General features: G+C 43.0%; 1 protein-coding gene across 2 annotated transcripts in view; it reads left to right on the top strand.

Annotated features, from left to right (window-relative positions):
• Dachs (unconventional myosin-IXb-like dachs) overlaps positions 1–14,172 on the top strand; it is a 158,235-nt gene that overhangs the window by 135,274 nt on the left and 8,789 nt on the right. For both annotated transcript variants that reach the window (XM_077671270.1, XM_077671269.1), the window contains exons 15-21: positions 1,717–1,919; positions 4,078–4,132; positions 4,758–4,869; positions 6,918–7,017; positions 8,674–8,780; positions 11,548–11,642; positions 13,796–13,972. In XM_077671270.1, the coding sequence (XP_077527396.1) occupies positions 1,717–1,919; positions 4,078–4,132; positions 4,758–4,869; positions 6,918–7,017; positions 8,674–8,780; positions 11,548–11,642; positions 13,796–13,972 (849 nt within the window). The remainder of the gene's footprint in view (positions 1–1,716; positions 1,920–4,077; positions 4,133–4,757; positions 4,870–6,917; positions 7,018–8,673; positions 8,781–11,547; positions 11,643–13,795; positions 13,973–14,172) is intronic.

Raw genomic sequence — 14,172 nt, 5'->3', positions numbered from 1 at the left:
ATCATAGCAAAAGAAAATGTTTCATTTGGCGGGAAAGACATTTCAGGATTTTCAGTTGGGGTATTTTCGCCGTCTAAATTAGACCACGGTATGCTGTGCATCCGCGAAGCAAGGAAAGCGCACAGGCTTTGCATTGTCTAGCTCCCCGAAATGCATTACAGTGACGGGGGTAGTGTAATTCAACAGGAATAGAGAAGCTTCAGAGAAATTTGACACAGGCTAAACTTCAGTTGGCTTAGTATGACTGGATTCCTATGAAAGTTTATCCGAATTCAAGCTGCGTGTGTCACAAAATTCTTACATATATACCTGACTTGTAATCAGACTCAGGTTTATGAGGCAAATCAAGTAGTTTATCTAGGTAAATGAAACAATTGAGAGATAAGAGGATATATTTGCTCAGTCATACAAAATAAATTCGGCAAATAAGATAGAAAAATTTCACAATGTGAAAGGAGGGAAAACTAATGCGCTGCAGGCAACTGCACTAATGCAGAAAACAATATACAAGAAGTGAAAGAGTCGCTCGTAAACATACTACACAGAGAAATGGCCAAATTTTTCCTCATGTTACATGCAAGACTGCGATATGTAGTGGTGAAGAGAGCACAGTGGTGTGTCATATAATTCAGTTGCTTGCACGGCTTTGCATTGTGTGTTCGCTGAACTTGCAAACCCAGCTTAGGTCATGTCATAATGGCTTTAAAGCCCTGAAAATATTTTCAGCCAAGCAATGCAAACTACCAGTAAAGTTATTCATTAAGCTATAAACCTGAAGATCTACAGCTGGCTGCAAATTATCCACCAGTCACGGAATAAAATGCGCAGACAACTAAAATCAAGTTGGTATAGTCAGTTTTGAAGTACTGTACATTTTGTACAACCTTTGCACCCTTGAGTGGTGATTACAACAGATGTATACTAAAGTTACAATACTAAGGTCCTATGCAAAGGTAAAGATCAACCCTTAGCCTATTTCTTTCACTGGCTTCACTCTGCGCACACGACATACGAAGTGCCCACAAGGGCTGACGGTAATGTTACAGGTAAGAAGCTCCCTTTCAGAAATGGGACACCCCTAATATGGCTAGGCACTGCCAAGTTTTCAGTAAGAAAATAAAATCCAAGCAGATGTCAGCGCAATTGCAATTGGTAAGCAGTAAGATACCCACAAAATGAAAGAAAACTTGACGCAGAATGGACATGCCTAAACACGCACAATTCAAAATTAATCCATTTGATGTTACCTCCGATTGACAATACTTAGACAGCCTGTGAGTGCACATCATTATCACATGTGATCCGTGCCATTGTTTGTCGTGAACAAAATGAAAACATGAAATTTTTGTGCGTGAGATTGTATTTTTCTACTTTTGCTTCATCAGGTTTCAGCACTATGTAATCGTAAGGGCGGTAGCATGCAATTTCATGCTCTAAGCATTATTGAATAATTTTGGAAAAGCGTTCAAGTTGCCCAGCAAAAAAATGATATCGTAGTAAAAAAAATCAAATGAAAATGTAAGAATATTCAGTTAGGAAATAAGTATGCACAGTTGGCATAAACCTTCTATGTGCGGACACTACAGAATGCATCTCACTGATTTGTGGCATGGCCATCACTTCTTGATGCTCATGTTAATTCCAGCCCCAACAGTATTATCCAACTCTAATAATCATTATATAATTACCTAATTGTGGAACTCCTTGCCGCGACAGGTTCTTTGATGCCAAGTGTGGTGGGGCGGTGTTCGGCATCCGACACTATGCGGGCAGTGTGACCTACGAGGCATCATCGTTCCTCGACACCAATCGTGATGTGGTTCCAGACGATGTGGTGGCAGTGTTTCATCGGAGCTCCTGCGCCTTTGGCTTCGCCACGCACCTCTTTGGAAGCGAGCTGAAAGCTCTGTTCGCTGATGGTAAGCCTCAGATCCAAAACTTCTAAGGCCTGCGTTCCATATTATGACACTCTGATTGTGGAAGTAGAGAGACAGAGAAAACAAGCTTTTTTAGTGACTCAAATCCGAACTGTGGGGCTATCAGGCAGTTTCAGCTGAGCGTGCAGAAAGAGTGGCGCACGCATGTCACGCAAGCGCGGTGCACGCAGCAAAGTTCGCACGAAGAACCAGTTTTAGTTCACCAAACGCAGAAGTTGATGTGTGCGTAGACCACCAGAGTTGAAATGTGTGCTTTGGGTGCCGTGAAGCGCCATTAAACGCTGGAATTGCTAACAGTGCATGCCGTTGTCGGGTTAGTGTCACGCCTATCCCTAGGCAGTAAAAGGCGTAAACAAGTTTATGTGGTCGCCACTTTCGTTTCGCGGCCGAGAGACTGGACAGAGGTGTAGTGGGCCTTACGCACGACATGCAAATCCCGCAAAACACGTAACGCAAGAAACCTAGACGTGCGAGTGCATGCAAAGCACAAGGCACACGCGTGCATTTTGCACACGTGCACTCGGTCCCTCGGAAGTTTGTTGTGTAGACAGAGTGGCCGGCGTGCACTCAAGTAAAACTCTTATTATGAGTCCTCGGAGGAGGACCGAAATGTACATTGCATATTTTGCACACTCTGGATGCGATTTAACAGAGTACACTTACATGCTCTCCGATTTTAATGCATTGCTTGCGCTTTGCTTGTATATCTCACAAAACACCCACCTTGTGATACAATCTCTGAATATGACTACACAGCAGACTGCATGGTACATGCTCTTCGAATGTAACAAATGACGTGCACTTTGATTGTGAGCCACACTTACTGACACACTGCACATAATCCACACTCTGAGTGTGACTAAACAGCACACTGAACGTTACGTTCTCTCAAGTGCAACACTGTACATGCACTTTGATAAACAGCACACTGCACCTTACGTGCTCTCCAAGTGAAACATTGTACATGAACTTTGATAAACAGCACACTGCATGTTACGTGCTCCCCCAAGTACAACATTGTACACGCACTTTGACAAACAGCACACTGCACATTACGTGCTCTTAAAGTGCAACATTGCACTTGCACTTTGATAAACAGCACACATCACGTTACGTGCTCATCAAGTACAACATTCTACACGTACTTTGATAAACAGCACAGTGCACGTTACGTGCTCTCCAAGTGCAACATTGTACACGCTCTTAGATAAACAGCACACTGCACGTTACGTGCTCTCAAAGTGCAACATTGCACTTGCACTTTGATAAACAGCACACAGCACGTTACGTGCTCTGCAAGTGCAACATTGTACATGCGCATTGATATTGGGCCACACTAAACAACACATTGCAAGTTGTACACGCAATGATCGTGACTAAATAGCCCACTGTACGATACATTCTCTGTGGTTGTTACACATTACCATGCAGTTTATTGTGGGCCACACTAAACGACACACGGCACGTTATACACACTACGGATGTGACCGTGATCAGCACACTGCAAGTTACGGACTCTTATTGAGACGCATAACATGCATTTTGATAGTGTATACTAAACAGCATATTATACACACTCTGATTGTGCATTAAACTAAAAACCAAACAGCACACTGGTCATTGCGCGAACTGTTAGGTAACAAGGTTACCCTAAAAAGTTGTGCAACATGCAAGATGTAAAACACATGTACAGTCTGTGCTGAAAGTTTCTGGGTCATGTGAAAAACTAATATCTGACGAAAAATTTCAAATACAAGATTTATTTCACGAAAGGAGATATTTTTTCTTGAAATAACGGTGGTGAGAGTCCTTTTTGTTTTCAATATCAATGAATAGTTCAGTCACACTTGACCATTGGGCTTTTACGGCGAACTCTTCGTCAGCCAGAAGGTTTTCTGTAGCTCAGAAAATTTTGAATAAGATGGCACGTAAGCTTTGAGGGATCGGCGAAATCTACAGAAATTACAATGTTTATTAGATTCAGGATTCAAAGTATTGAAGTGTGAAGGTACAAATCAAAAGTATGAGTGCCTGAGCCCAGCTGTAAGAGAATGTTGTTTGTAACTACTTTTGTGATAGGTTGTCTGCAATAAAACATATGTCTTGCCCCTGATGCAATTTCTTCTTGATGCCTTTTCAGGAGTTGCTCCACGTGGTGTGTCATTCAGGGTTTCACCGACGGCACACACTGAACTGTAAGTTCCTCGAATTTCGTCAAGAATCGTCACATGTACTTCATCAAAGTAACCAGAATTCATTATTTCACACTTGCATTAGAGTGAATGTGTGTAAGGCTTATAGTCAGAAAATTGGGTAGAAAGAGCTGTACTACAGTTAGCAATTAGGCTGAAATTTTTTGGTTCGCATCTGGCATCCTACATACCTAGATTAAATTGCACTGTAGTGAGCCAAGTTAGCTGCCACACTTAATGGTATATCATTTAAGCACCAAGCATCTGGGCCACGTTCATCATCTTTAAAAGGAATAAACATAAAAAAGTTGCGCACATTATGAGAAATTAAGAAACAGAGTTTGATTCCCATCTTTTTGAGCTATTTTGAAAGTGTTGTTCTTCTCAGTGGACCACCAAAGTAATGGAGTGGCTATCGAGATCAGGGGAAGACCAACAACTCGATGGAAGGATGATATCAGGTGATTTGGTGGCAAAGAATAAATTTATGCAGTGAAAATTAGGTGCCATTGATATACGAAAGAGGTCTTCATGCTGCAGTGGTCATCATGATGGTGGTGGTAATGTGGTAGGGAAGATGGCAGTGATAATGATGTCTTTCTTCCCTGTCCACTTCTCTTGTGTGCAGGCAAAATGGCGATGAGCCGGTCTCCACGCTGACCCAGGATTTTCACACCCGACTGGATAACTTGCTGCGGACACTTGTTCACGCCAAGCCCCATTTTGTGCGTTGCATACGGGTGAGTCTCAGGGTGATCACTGTTATAGTATGGTTTAGCAGATTTTCTGCTGAAGCCTGTCTTTTCATTTTGTTCATTACGCTTGGTGAAGAATGGTAGTAACATAAACACAAAGCCCTCTATGCTTATAAGTTTAGAACTGCTAGAAAAAAAGGGAAATCCCAGTGGGAGTTTTGGATTGATGTGCTTTTGAGAGTGAAAACGTCTTAAGCACATTACACCTGTTTGCAGGAATGGGGGTGGGATGTGTCAGGCACTTGCTCATGTCTTTATGCGCATCGTAGAAGGCATGACTGCGCAGATGCAGGGAAATGACATGTACACAAGACTTACAAAGGTTATTTGCCCTTAGTGTGCCCAGTGGTACCTGCAGTATCACTGTTGGTGCAATATTGCCATGAATCGTGCCCTCTGCTTACTGATGTCTTTTGTTGGCAGCATCTATGCATATCCAGCTATCTTACGTGCATTCAACGTGAACTGAGTTTCCTTCTCTTTTGTATGCTGGTCAGGCTATCTTATTTGACTGGGAGAGGGTTTTGCGCTGTCATTTCTAGACTGGAATGCTATTCTTTGCCACTGTTCTTGATCCAATGAAATGATTCCAGATGGGATTACAAAAGAGATAAATGGTCCCAGCTCGAACGCCGCGGCTTTTCATTCGCCAACCATTGCCCGGGCATGCACCTCTGTTGGGTGCTTCTTGAACGTCTGTCGTATTGTTTAAGTTCTTTGTGGGGCACATCTTCGCTTCAATAAACCTTGTTTACTTCAAGAACCCTGCATCGTCGTTGGCTGCATGACGATATACACGTCTACTGGCGCCTGTCTGTCTGTGCCAGCACTAATTACTGAACATGGTGGTTTTAGTGCACACAATTTTGGCGGCTGCTACTGTGCTTTGACATCGATGTCGGCATCGTAGCCGAGCGAACGAAGACAGAAAGAAGATGGCGGAGGAAATTGTGGCGAAAGGGTGAGGGGGAGGATAGTATCGCTGAGCTCGCATGACACGTTCCTCGGTGGCGGTGCATGGCGAAAGTGTGAGGGGTTGCAGTGAGACATGCTGGGTGGTGGCAATGCACTGCGAGATAATGCCAAAGCAGTGACTGCCGTCATGTGCTCGACGATGATGTGCGATCACTTCCTGAGACGCAGTTCGTACCGCCGAAGCACAGGCTTACCATCGTTGCCGTCGAGAAAACCCACGACCGAGTGCTGTGTTGAGCCCACGGCTGCATACAGAAGCGAGAACTGATCAAGTGAGGCAACCAGTAGATGGGCTTCACCACCTCCTCGTTGCGTGGCTCCCCTAAACCACATGACATTGCGTGGGAGGTTTCTACACAATTTACAACAACATGCTCGGCGGCGGCGACGCGCTGCAAAATATATACACCGGGCCGTTTCTCTGGCGGGAGGATCATCACCCCTGGAATGTAATGAACAACAGCTCATGTGCTACACGGACACCTTGGCCCACTATGGACACCAATGGCGAATGTTCCCCCTCCACATCTGCCCCTCTTCATCTGCCAAGAGATGAAGCTTTTACCATCAGAAGACTCAAAACCAACACCTATTCACACCGAACGGTTCTGTATGCCATATATCTGACCAAGTATCAAGCCACTTGCAATTACTGCCGAGCACTCGGTACCCTATACCATTAGGGACGGGAGAGGCAGAAAACGCCAGGTCTACAACCCATCTCCATTCCTTCCATGCAACAGTGGATGGCGCGGTTGGCCAGCCAGGATTCTGTGGTCCAGCCTGATGTGGTGAACAACACCCGCGCAGCAAGCCGCAGTCAGGTCATCCCGGACTGAGGCACCGAAGCACCTGTTGTTGAATAAAGATTTTATTCATTCATTGATAACAACAGCGTAGGACGCGTCACCGTGCGTTAGCTGATAACGCGATCACTTCTTGAGATGCAGCAGCTATGAACCGTGATGGAAAAGAGTGCAGTTTGCACTGCGCACAAACTTTGCAGTGGGAAGTGTTCTAAATGTCAGCTTTTTTTTTCTCTTTCACACCCTTGTCAGGCGAACAAGCATGAGCAGCCGGGCCAGTTTGAACGCACCGTGGTCATGAAGCAGCTCAGGGCACTGCAGGTCCTGGAGACCGTGAACCTCATGGCCGGAGGTGAGCCACCACTGCGCCGCCACAAGAATGCACGAGGCGTATGAAATTCACATGCACAATGAGCTCTTGTTCAGTGACAGTCATGCGATTGAAAGGACAACAGCTGTGAATTTCTGCCACTGTTTAAAGTGCATCTTGTTATAGTATGTATATTGTGGTGATTTTGATAAGTAGAACCCATTCTACCGATGTGTGAATGATTCTGAAAACGAAAGGGCAATATAGCAGCATGCTGCCTTGATTGTTCTTTTGGTCCATCTATGGAGCTTGCTGTGGCCATCTCTTATGGAGAGCATTGCACTGTGACCAAGCTTCGAGGAGATTTTTCATATGCCAATGTGTGACCCTCTTATCTCTCTATCGCTCATACACACTCACGCACACACGTAAACACACACACAGTTTAAATTAACGTGAAGTGAATTATTAAGAAAATGTACACAGAAAGCGTAGTTGATCGCATAATGTGCGTGTTGTGATTTGAGTGCAGCTGGGCTTGTGTTTATTGTGGGGGCAGTGCAGCTGGAATTGACTGCCAAATGTCACCTTCTACACCCCACCACAAGCATAAGTTGCGTGTCGGTGGGTTAAGGAGTTTGCAAAATTTTTTATTAAGCCTCCTCAACACTCTACTCTACCAGCACTTGCCGCTTCTCTCTGATCTTTCCAAACATGCTACTGGCACTGCCTAATCACAGGGTTAGTGAACCTTATACTGGTGCGAGCGCATTCTGTACACTATCTGCCAACCCTCTTTGGAGTAGAAAGGGAGAATACGTCGAAAGGTAGCAAGAAGGACTGGACAAACACCACCACCAAGGAATTGGTGCTACTGTTGCTACTTCTGTTGCTACTTCGGTTGCTACGTTTGTTGCTTGTTCGGACTTCTTGTTGCTACTGTCCAAAGTATAAGTGCTTTCCACTCCAGCTCTGCATCGCCAATTGACCTCTACAGATGCCCTGTCAATCCTCTTTCTTCATGCATGTACACAATACCAGTTTTCAGCTCAGTCAATGAGGTGAAGCTACTTTTTGTGCATCCAGTCAAATACTCAGTGATACATTGCAACATCATGGGATAAATTTGTGCATTCAGAAAAAGTCAAGATGTATATCTACAGTCCTAGTTACAACAACTTATGACATTGTTCTTGCTTGTCTGTGTGAAGTCTGTTAACCAACACCCGTACTTGTAGTACAGCCAGTCTTGAGTCTTCAAATGCTGCTTTGAAACTGAAGTTGCACTGCAGTAAAGATAACTTCCGCAAGGGGTGGTCTGTAGATCGTTGAATGGAGCCAGAACATCCGAAGTTCATGCTGCTTGTACAATGGCCTTCTCAAAAGGCAGCCTGAGGGCCTAAATGTTGCTTGGTGATGTCTTCTTAAGATTGTCCCTATTGAATTCAAACAAAAAATTATGAGTTTTAAATGTGGTTGTTGAGACATTCGTTACGACTCAGTTTGAGTGCTTTTTGCTTTTGGGTATGATGACCTTACTGCATTTTCCTTCCCCCCTCTCTTGTTCTCCTGCCCCTATTTAAGCAATGGACAAAGTCCACCAGGCGGATACATTGCATTTTACTGGAGAACCAGTGGTTGTAATACTGGGACTAAATCTTGAGAGCTTTATGTCACCTAGATTATCTCTTGATGCAGGCCTCCCACATCGAATGCGCTTCAAGGCCTTCAACCTTCGCTACCGCCTACTGGCTCCCTTCAAGGTTCTCAAGAAGACCGAAGACAAGGCTGTCGGAGACTGCAAGGTGACCGATTTTTGTTTTTCTCTTTGGTCTTCCAGCCTCTATCTAGCTTGGAGATTGAAGGTAAGAAGGTATCAGCGGTTGCAATATTGCCATGTCTTTTGGTGTGAATGAGATTATAATAATGGTGGGTGCAAGATTGCAATGGGTTTTTGTTGTTAGCGAAATGATGAGGAATAGAATTGATGACTGTATTATAGGAGGAAGCCAACAGGCCCTGTTGTGGGACATGTGAAAAAGGGTAGGGGAAGATGGTTCATAAACTCTTTTCACTGCACTGTGAGCGTTCACTGAGCATGGTATGCGCAGTTCAAGTTGTGGCGAGGACACTGTAATATGAGCATCATCGGGGTATCCAAAAGGAGTCGTTCAGAGTTACAAAAGGTGTGTTTGGGGGGACATCTAGACAGTGGGTGAACGACGAGATATATATTGTGGTTTCATTTCGTTTATGCTATCGAGATGTTATGATAACGGTCGCAATAGAGCATTGTCATTTTTGGGAATGGTAGTGATGGCAATATTGCGACGTCCTTTCTTTGATGCTAGCGATGTGAGAATGATGATGGGAATAGATATAGCGGTCCTTTTTCTTTTGTATTAGCGGAATGAAAATGATAACAGTTCCATTTTTGCGATGTCTTTTTTGTTAGCGAGATGGTAATGACAGTGAAATGCAATAATGATGGCACTATTGCCATGTCTTTTTTTTAATGTTATCGAGTGGTAAAGTCACTGGTGGCAATATTGCGATGTCGTTTCTTTGATGTTAGTGACATAATAATGAGTGATGGCAATGCAGCCACTTTTTATCTTTGATGGTAGCGAGATGATGATAATCATCATCAGCCTATTGAGGCCCACTTCTGGTCACAGGCCTCTCCCTTGACCTCCAACTCCTGTCCCGATCTGGTCGATTCCATTCATGGCCCCCTAATTGCGTAATTTCGTCCCTCCGTCGAGTTATTGGCCTTCCCCGTGTTTTACATCCGTCTGTCAGATAATGTGACTGCAATAAGGCAATTTGTTTTCTTTGATGATAGCAGGACGATAATGATAGGGATGGAATAATTGCTCTGTTTTTTTGATGTCAGCTAGATGATGCTGATAGCAGTGGCAATGTTGCTGTTTTTATTTGATAGTACCGAGATGATGATGGTGATTGTGATATTTAATGTATTTTTTTGAGGTTAGAGAGATGATAATGATACTGATTGTTAAATTGTCATGTCTTGTTTGATGATAGTTGAATGACGAATGGTAGCAATGCCAATATTGCTGTCTGCTTTCTCTGGTGTTAGTGAGATAATGACGATGATGATGATAGCGTTGACAGTGTTGCCGTTCTTTTCTTCGATGTTAGCGATATTTAATGAGTTGTGACCAATAGTTAATGCGACGATAATTATGGTGGCAGCAATACTGCCATGTCTTTCTTTTTGTGTTAGCAAAATGATGAGGTAGTGGTGGCAGTAGTGCCGTGTCTTTTGTTTCACGTTAGCGAGATCATAATGATAGCGATGGAAATATTGCAATGTTTTATCCTTTGGTGTTAGTGAGATGATAATGATAGGGTTGGTAATACTGCCATGTCTTTTCTTCGATATTAGTGAGATGACAGTTATGGTGGGGGCAATACTGCCATGTCTTTTATGTAGGTAACATGATAAGGATAGTGATGGCAATATTGCCATATCTTTTCCGATGTTGGCAAGATGATAATGAGAGACGCGGTAATAATACAATGTCTTTTTTGGTGCTAGCGAGATGATAATGAGAGTTGTGGCAATATTGCCATGTCTTTTCGGTGGGAGCAAGGTGATACTGACTGTAATGACAATATTTCCATGTCAGTTTCTTGCTTTCAGTGAAGTGATAATTATGGTTGTGGGAATACTGCCATGTCTTTGCTTTTATATTAGAGATAAGATAACAATAGTGGTGGCAATATTGCTATCTCCTTTGTTCGGTGTTAGCAAAATATAATGATAGCAGTGGCAATATTGCCATGTCTTTTCTTTGGTGTCAGCTAGACGATAATGATAGTGGTGGCCATATTGCCACATCTTTTCTTTCATGTAAGCAAGACTATAGTAATAACAGTGGAAATATTTGTGCGTTTATTCTTAGTGTTAGCGAGATGATAATGATAGTGGTGGAAATATTGTCATGCCTTTTTTGGTGTTAGCGAGATGGCAATGATAGTGGTAGCAGTGTTTCTATCTCTTCGCTTTGATGTTAGCAAGGTAATACTGATAGTGATGGCTAGTATCTCTTTTCTTTGATGTTAGCGAGATGATAATGATAGTGCTGGGAATACCGGCGTGTCTTTGTTTTGATGTTAGGAAGAAAATAATGATAGTGGTGACACTATTTCCATGTCTTTTCTTCAGTTTTAACGATATAATAATTGTGATGCCATGGTGCCATATAGAAAGATGGTAATGGTAGGGATGGCAATATTCCCATGTCGTTTCTTTACTGTTAGAGAGATAATTGTACCTTCTATTTACGTGCGCAGAGAAGTTCTGAGCACTTCCTGGGCATTCCCAAAAACTGCTCCTGCCATAAACATGTTATCCGAAAATAAAATTGGAACAGCTTCGGAGGTGCTCAGAACTGCTCTGAGCAGGCAAATAAAAGAAACCAAATAATGATAGTGATAGCAATATTGCAATGTCTTTTATTCTAAGTTGTGTAATCGAGTGTTGTGAATAACAGTGAAGAGGAATTGCTCCCCATGTTTACTTAGGGCCTATTTCCTCTGCAGCTGATCTTGGACTACTTTAGCCAGACCCTTGAGAACGCCAAGCTCTCTAATGCCGCTGTCAACTGGGCCTTGGGCAAGAGGCATATCTTCCTCAGGTACGGCCCTTTTTTCTTAATTACTACCTTGCAATTGAGGATGTTGCTTCAATATCAAACTGCTTTTTATTGAGAAGTAATCAAGTGATTAACATTTACAATTTCAAGGTGAGAGCTGAGAAATAGCGATGACAAGCTTTGGATTACCCACTTACAGATTACACATGGTTTGTAACAGGGGTTTCTAAATGGGTGTTTGCAAACCTGAAAAGGTTTGCGAGGACATTTCAGGGGTACACGGCTTCTCCCGAATTCTCGCCCCTCCATTCCTTTCTATTTTTTGTCACGCCTTACTGGCAATAAATAGTGGCTTCGCTGCATCGCACGTACATTAAATTTGGCTGCGTAGCACGGGGTTTAACGTTGGCTTTTTGAACAACATGGCAGATGTGTAGAAATGCCCCGCACACAAAACTTAGTATATTGAATGTGTTTTAGTTGCAAGAACGAATGACACGCATCGGACTATAATCCAGAAAGAAAAGAGGGGCATTGTATAAGTATGTGGGGGACTTAGCCGCGAGTGTAAATTGTTTGGCTATATGACATGGATAGGTTGGATAGGACATCGTGGGTTCTCCCATTACATTTTCAAGTCTGAAAGGTGTCCCCTGAACACTCATGCTTCCGAACCGCTCATTAAGAAAAAATTAAATTTCTTATTTTAAACTTTTTAGGCACTGGAGACCTCTGTCTAAACAGGAGCGGTACATAGTATATACAATTGAATTTACACCAAACGCTTTCGTGCACAGGAAGGCACAATATTCGTTTAAAAAACACGATGAAGCCATCTAAATTCAATTAAAGTGTAAAAAAACAGTAAAAATGCAATATATTTGTGAAAACGCACAAGTTATATTCAAGCACACAACTGTTTAACATAAATCTCATATTATAAATTTTTGGTATGTGCTGTTTATAATTTATCCACGTACTCAGTACATTAGTTAACAACCATGAGCATCTTTAATTTGCTTGAGCAAAGCCTTACACTCGTGGAGCTGTTGATTCAGTAAGAATTGGGTATTTTTGATTTTGCATGATTACAGCATAGTATAATTTCTCTCTCTCTCTTTCTTTCAGCGTGCAGTAAGGATTCAGATTGATACAGAAAAATGAAATGAAATGTTGGACACAGGTGTAAAAATGTTTGTAAGGCTGGGATTGTTAGCTGCGGCATCACATGTTGCATCCATAAAGGTTGCACACAAGTTTGAAACAGGAAAATGGGCAGGGTAGGGAAAATGGAGGATGCACAATCCTGTACAAAGTAATATAAAAGACTAGTATGGAAGTGTAGTACAAAAATGAATGAAACCATAAAGAATAATGACCGGACCATGAAAAGTATTGCAAGGATAGGTGAAATCTGTCAAGTGACAGTAGTACATGACACTGCAAGCAAGTTCTCATATGACAAATTTGGTAATTGCATTCATAAAATGCAAACCTCAAAAAATTGCAATATGATCCATTTCATGGAACAGTACTCCAAGTCAATATAGAATACTACATACCCAATCCAGTGGACATCTACATTAGCATCTGGGGATTTTCAGTATACTTGGTGTGTTTTGTTCTAATCCTTCAATACAGTATCATCTCCCCCTGTTCGTCCGTTTGCTTCTCCATCTGTTCCTGATAAGTGACTATGGAGTTTTGAAGGGATTATACTTGTGTTTGTCCTTCATCTTCGATTTTAGTCCTTTCGTCTTCATTTCGTTTGATTTGCGAAACAGCCCTTGTGATGCGTTCTAACTGTTACACGCTAAACTCGTTGCTATTACGGTAGCATATGCTCTTGCCCTGTGTCTTTAAACATCTATCTACAGCGTTTAACTGGACATTCATGCTTTGTTTTTCACTACCAATGAGTGCTTTGATGTCCTCGGGCATTTTTTATCAGCCCTTCAGTCTTTCCCTCTCGTATGCTCAGTGCCTTCTTGTGAAAAAAAAAAAAACGAAAGCGTCGAGAACTAAGTACTCTGAGTCTTTCCAACGAGTTCAGCAGGAATTTCTCCTTTGGTACTTATGCGCGCATGGTGTTTTTATGGATCCAAAACTCTTGAGATTGATTTCATTTGACTGATTCAAACTCGTGTCACCTGAGTTCTTTGCAAAGTGCAATGCCCGCCGATGTATTCGTGCAGTGAGAATGCTCGACAGCAGCTGGAGTTGCTTCGTGAGGCTAGGCGGCATGCAGCGGCAGTGTTGATCCAGGCAGTTTGGCGGGGCTGGCACCAGCGGCTCCGCTGGCCCAGCGTCCGGCGGAGTCTCCAGCTCCACGGCCGAGCTACGGCCACCGGACCACGGGTGGCCAACATGAGGTGCGTGCTTCCCTCCGGCGTGGTTTCACCTGTTTTTGCTTAAGGGGCAACCAACTAGGTACCAGGTATTGTTATATATGTTCCAGGAAGGAGTAGTACATAGGTCAGGTGCCAGACCTGAACAAAACTAGGTGCCAGGCAAGCGCAGTACTTAGCTCAGGTAGTACTACCAGGTTAGGCGCTGGGTATTTTACGGTTAA

Source organism: Haemaphysalis longicornis, unplaced genomic scaffold, assembly GCF_048455015.1.
Source record: "Haemaphysalis longicornis isolate Haplotype H1 unplaced genomic scaffold, Haemaphysalis longicornis Haplotype H1 scaffold_5, whole genome shotgun sequence".
NCBI lineage: Eukaryota > Metazoa > Arthropoda > Arachnida > Ixodida > Ixodidae > Haemaphysalis > Haemaphysalis longicornis.
This window is presented reverse-complemented; position numbering and strand designations above follow the sequence as displayed.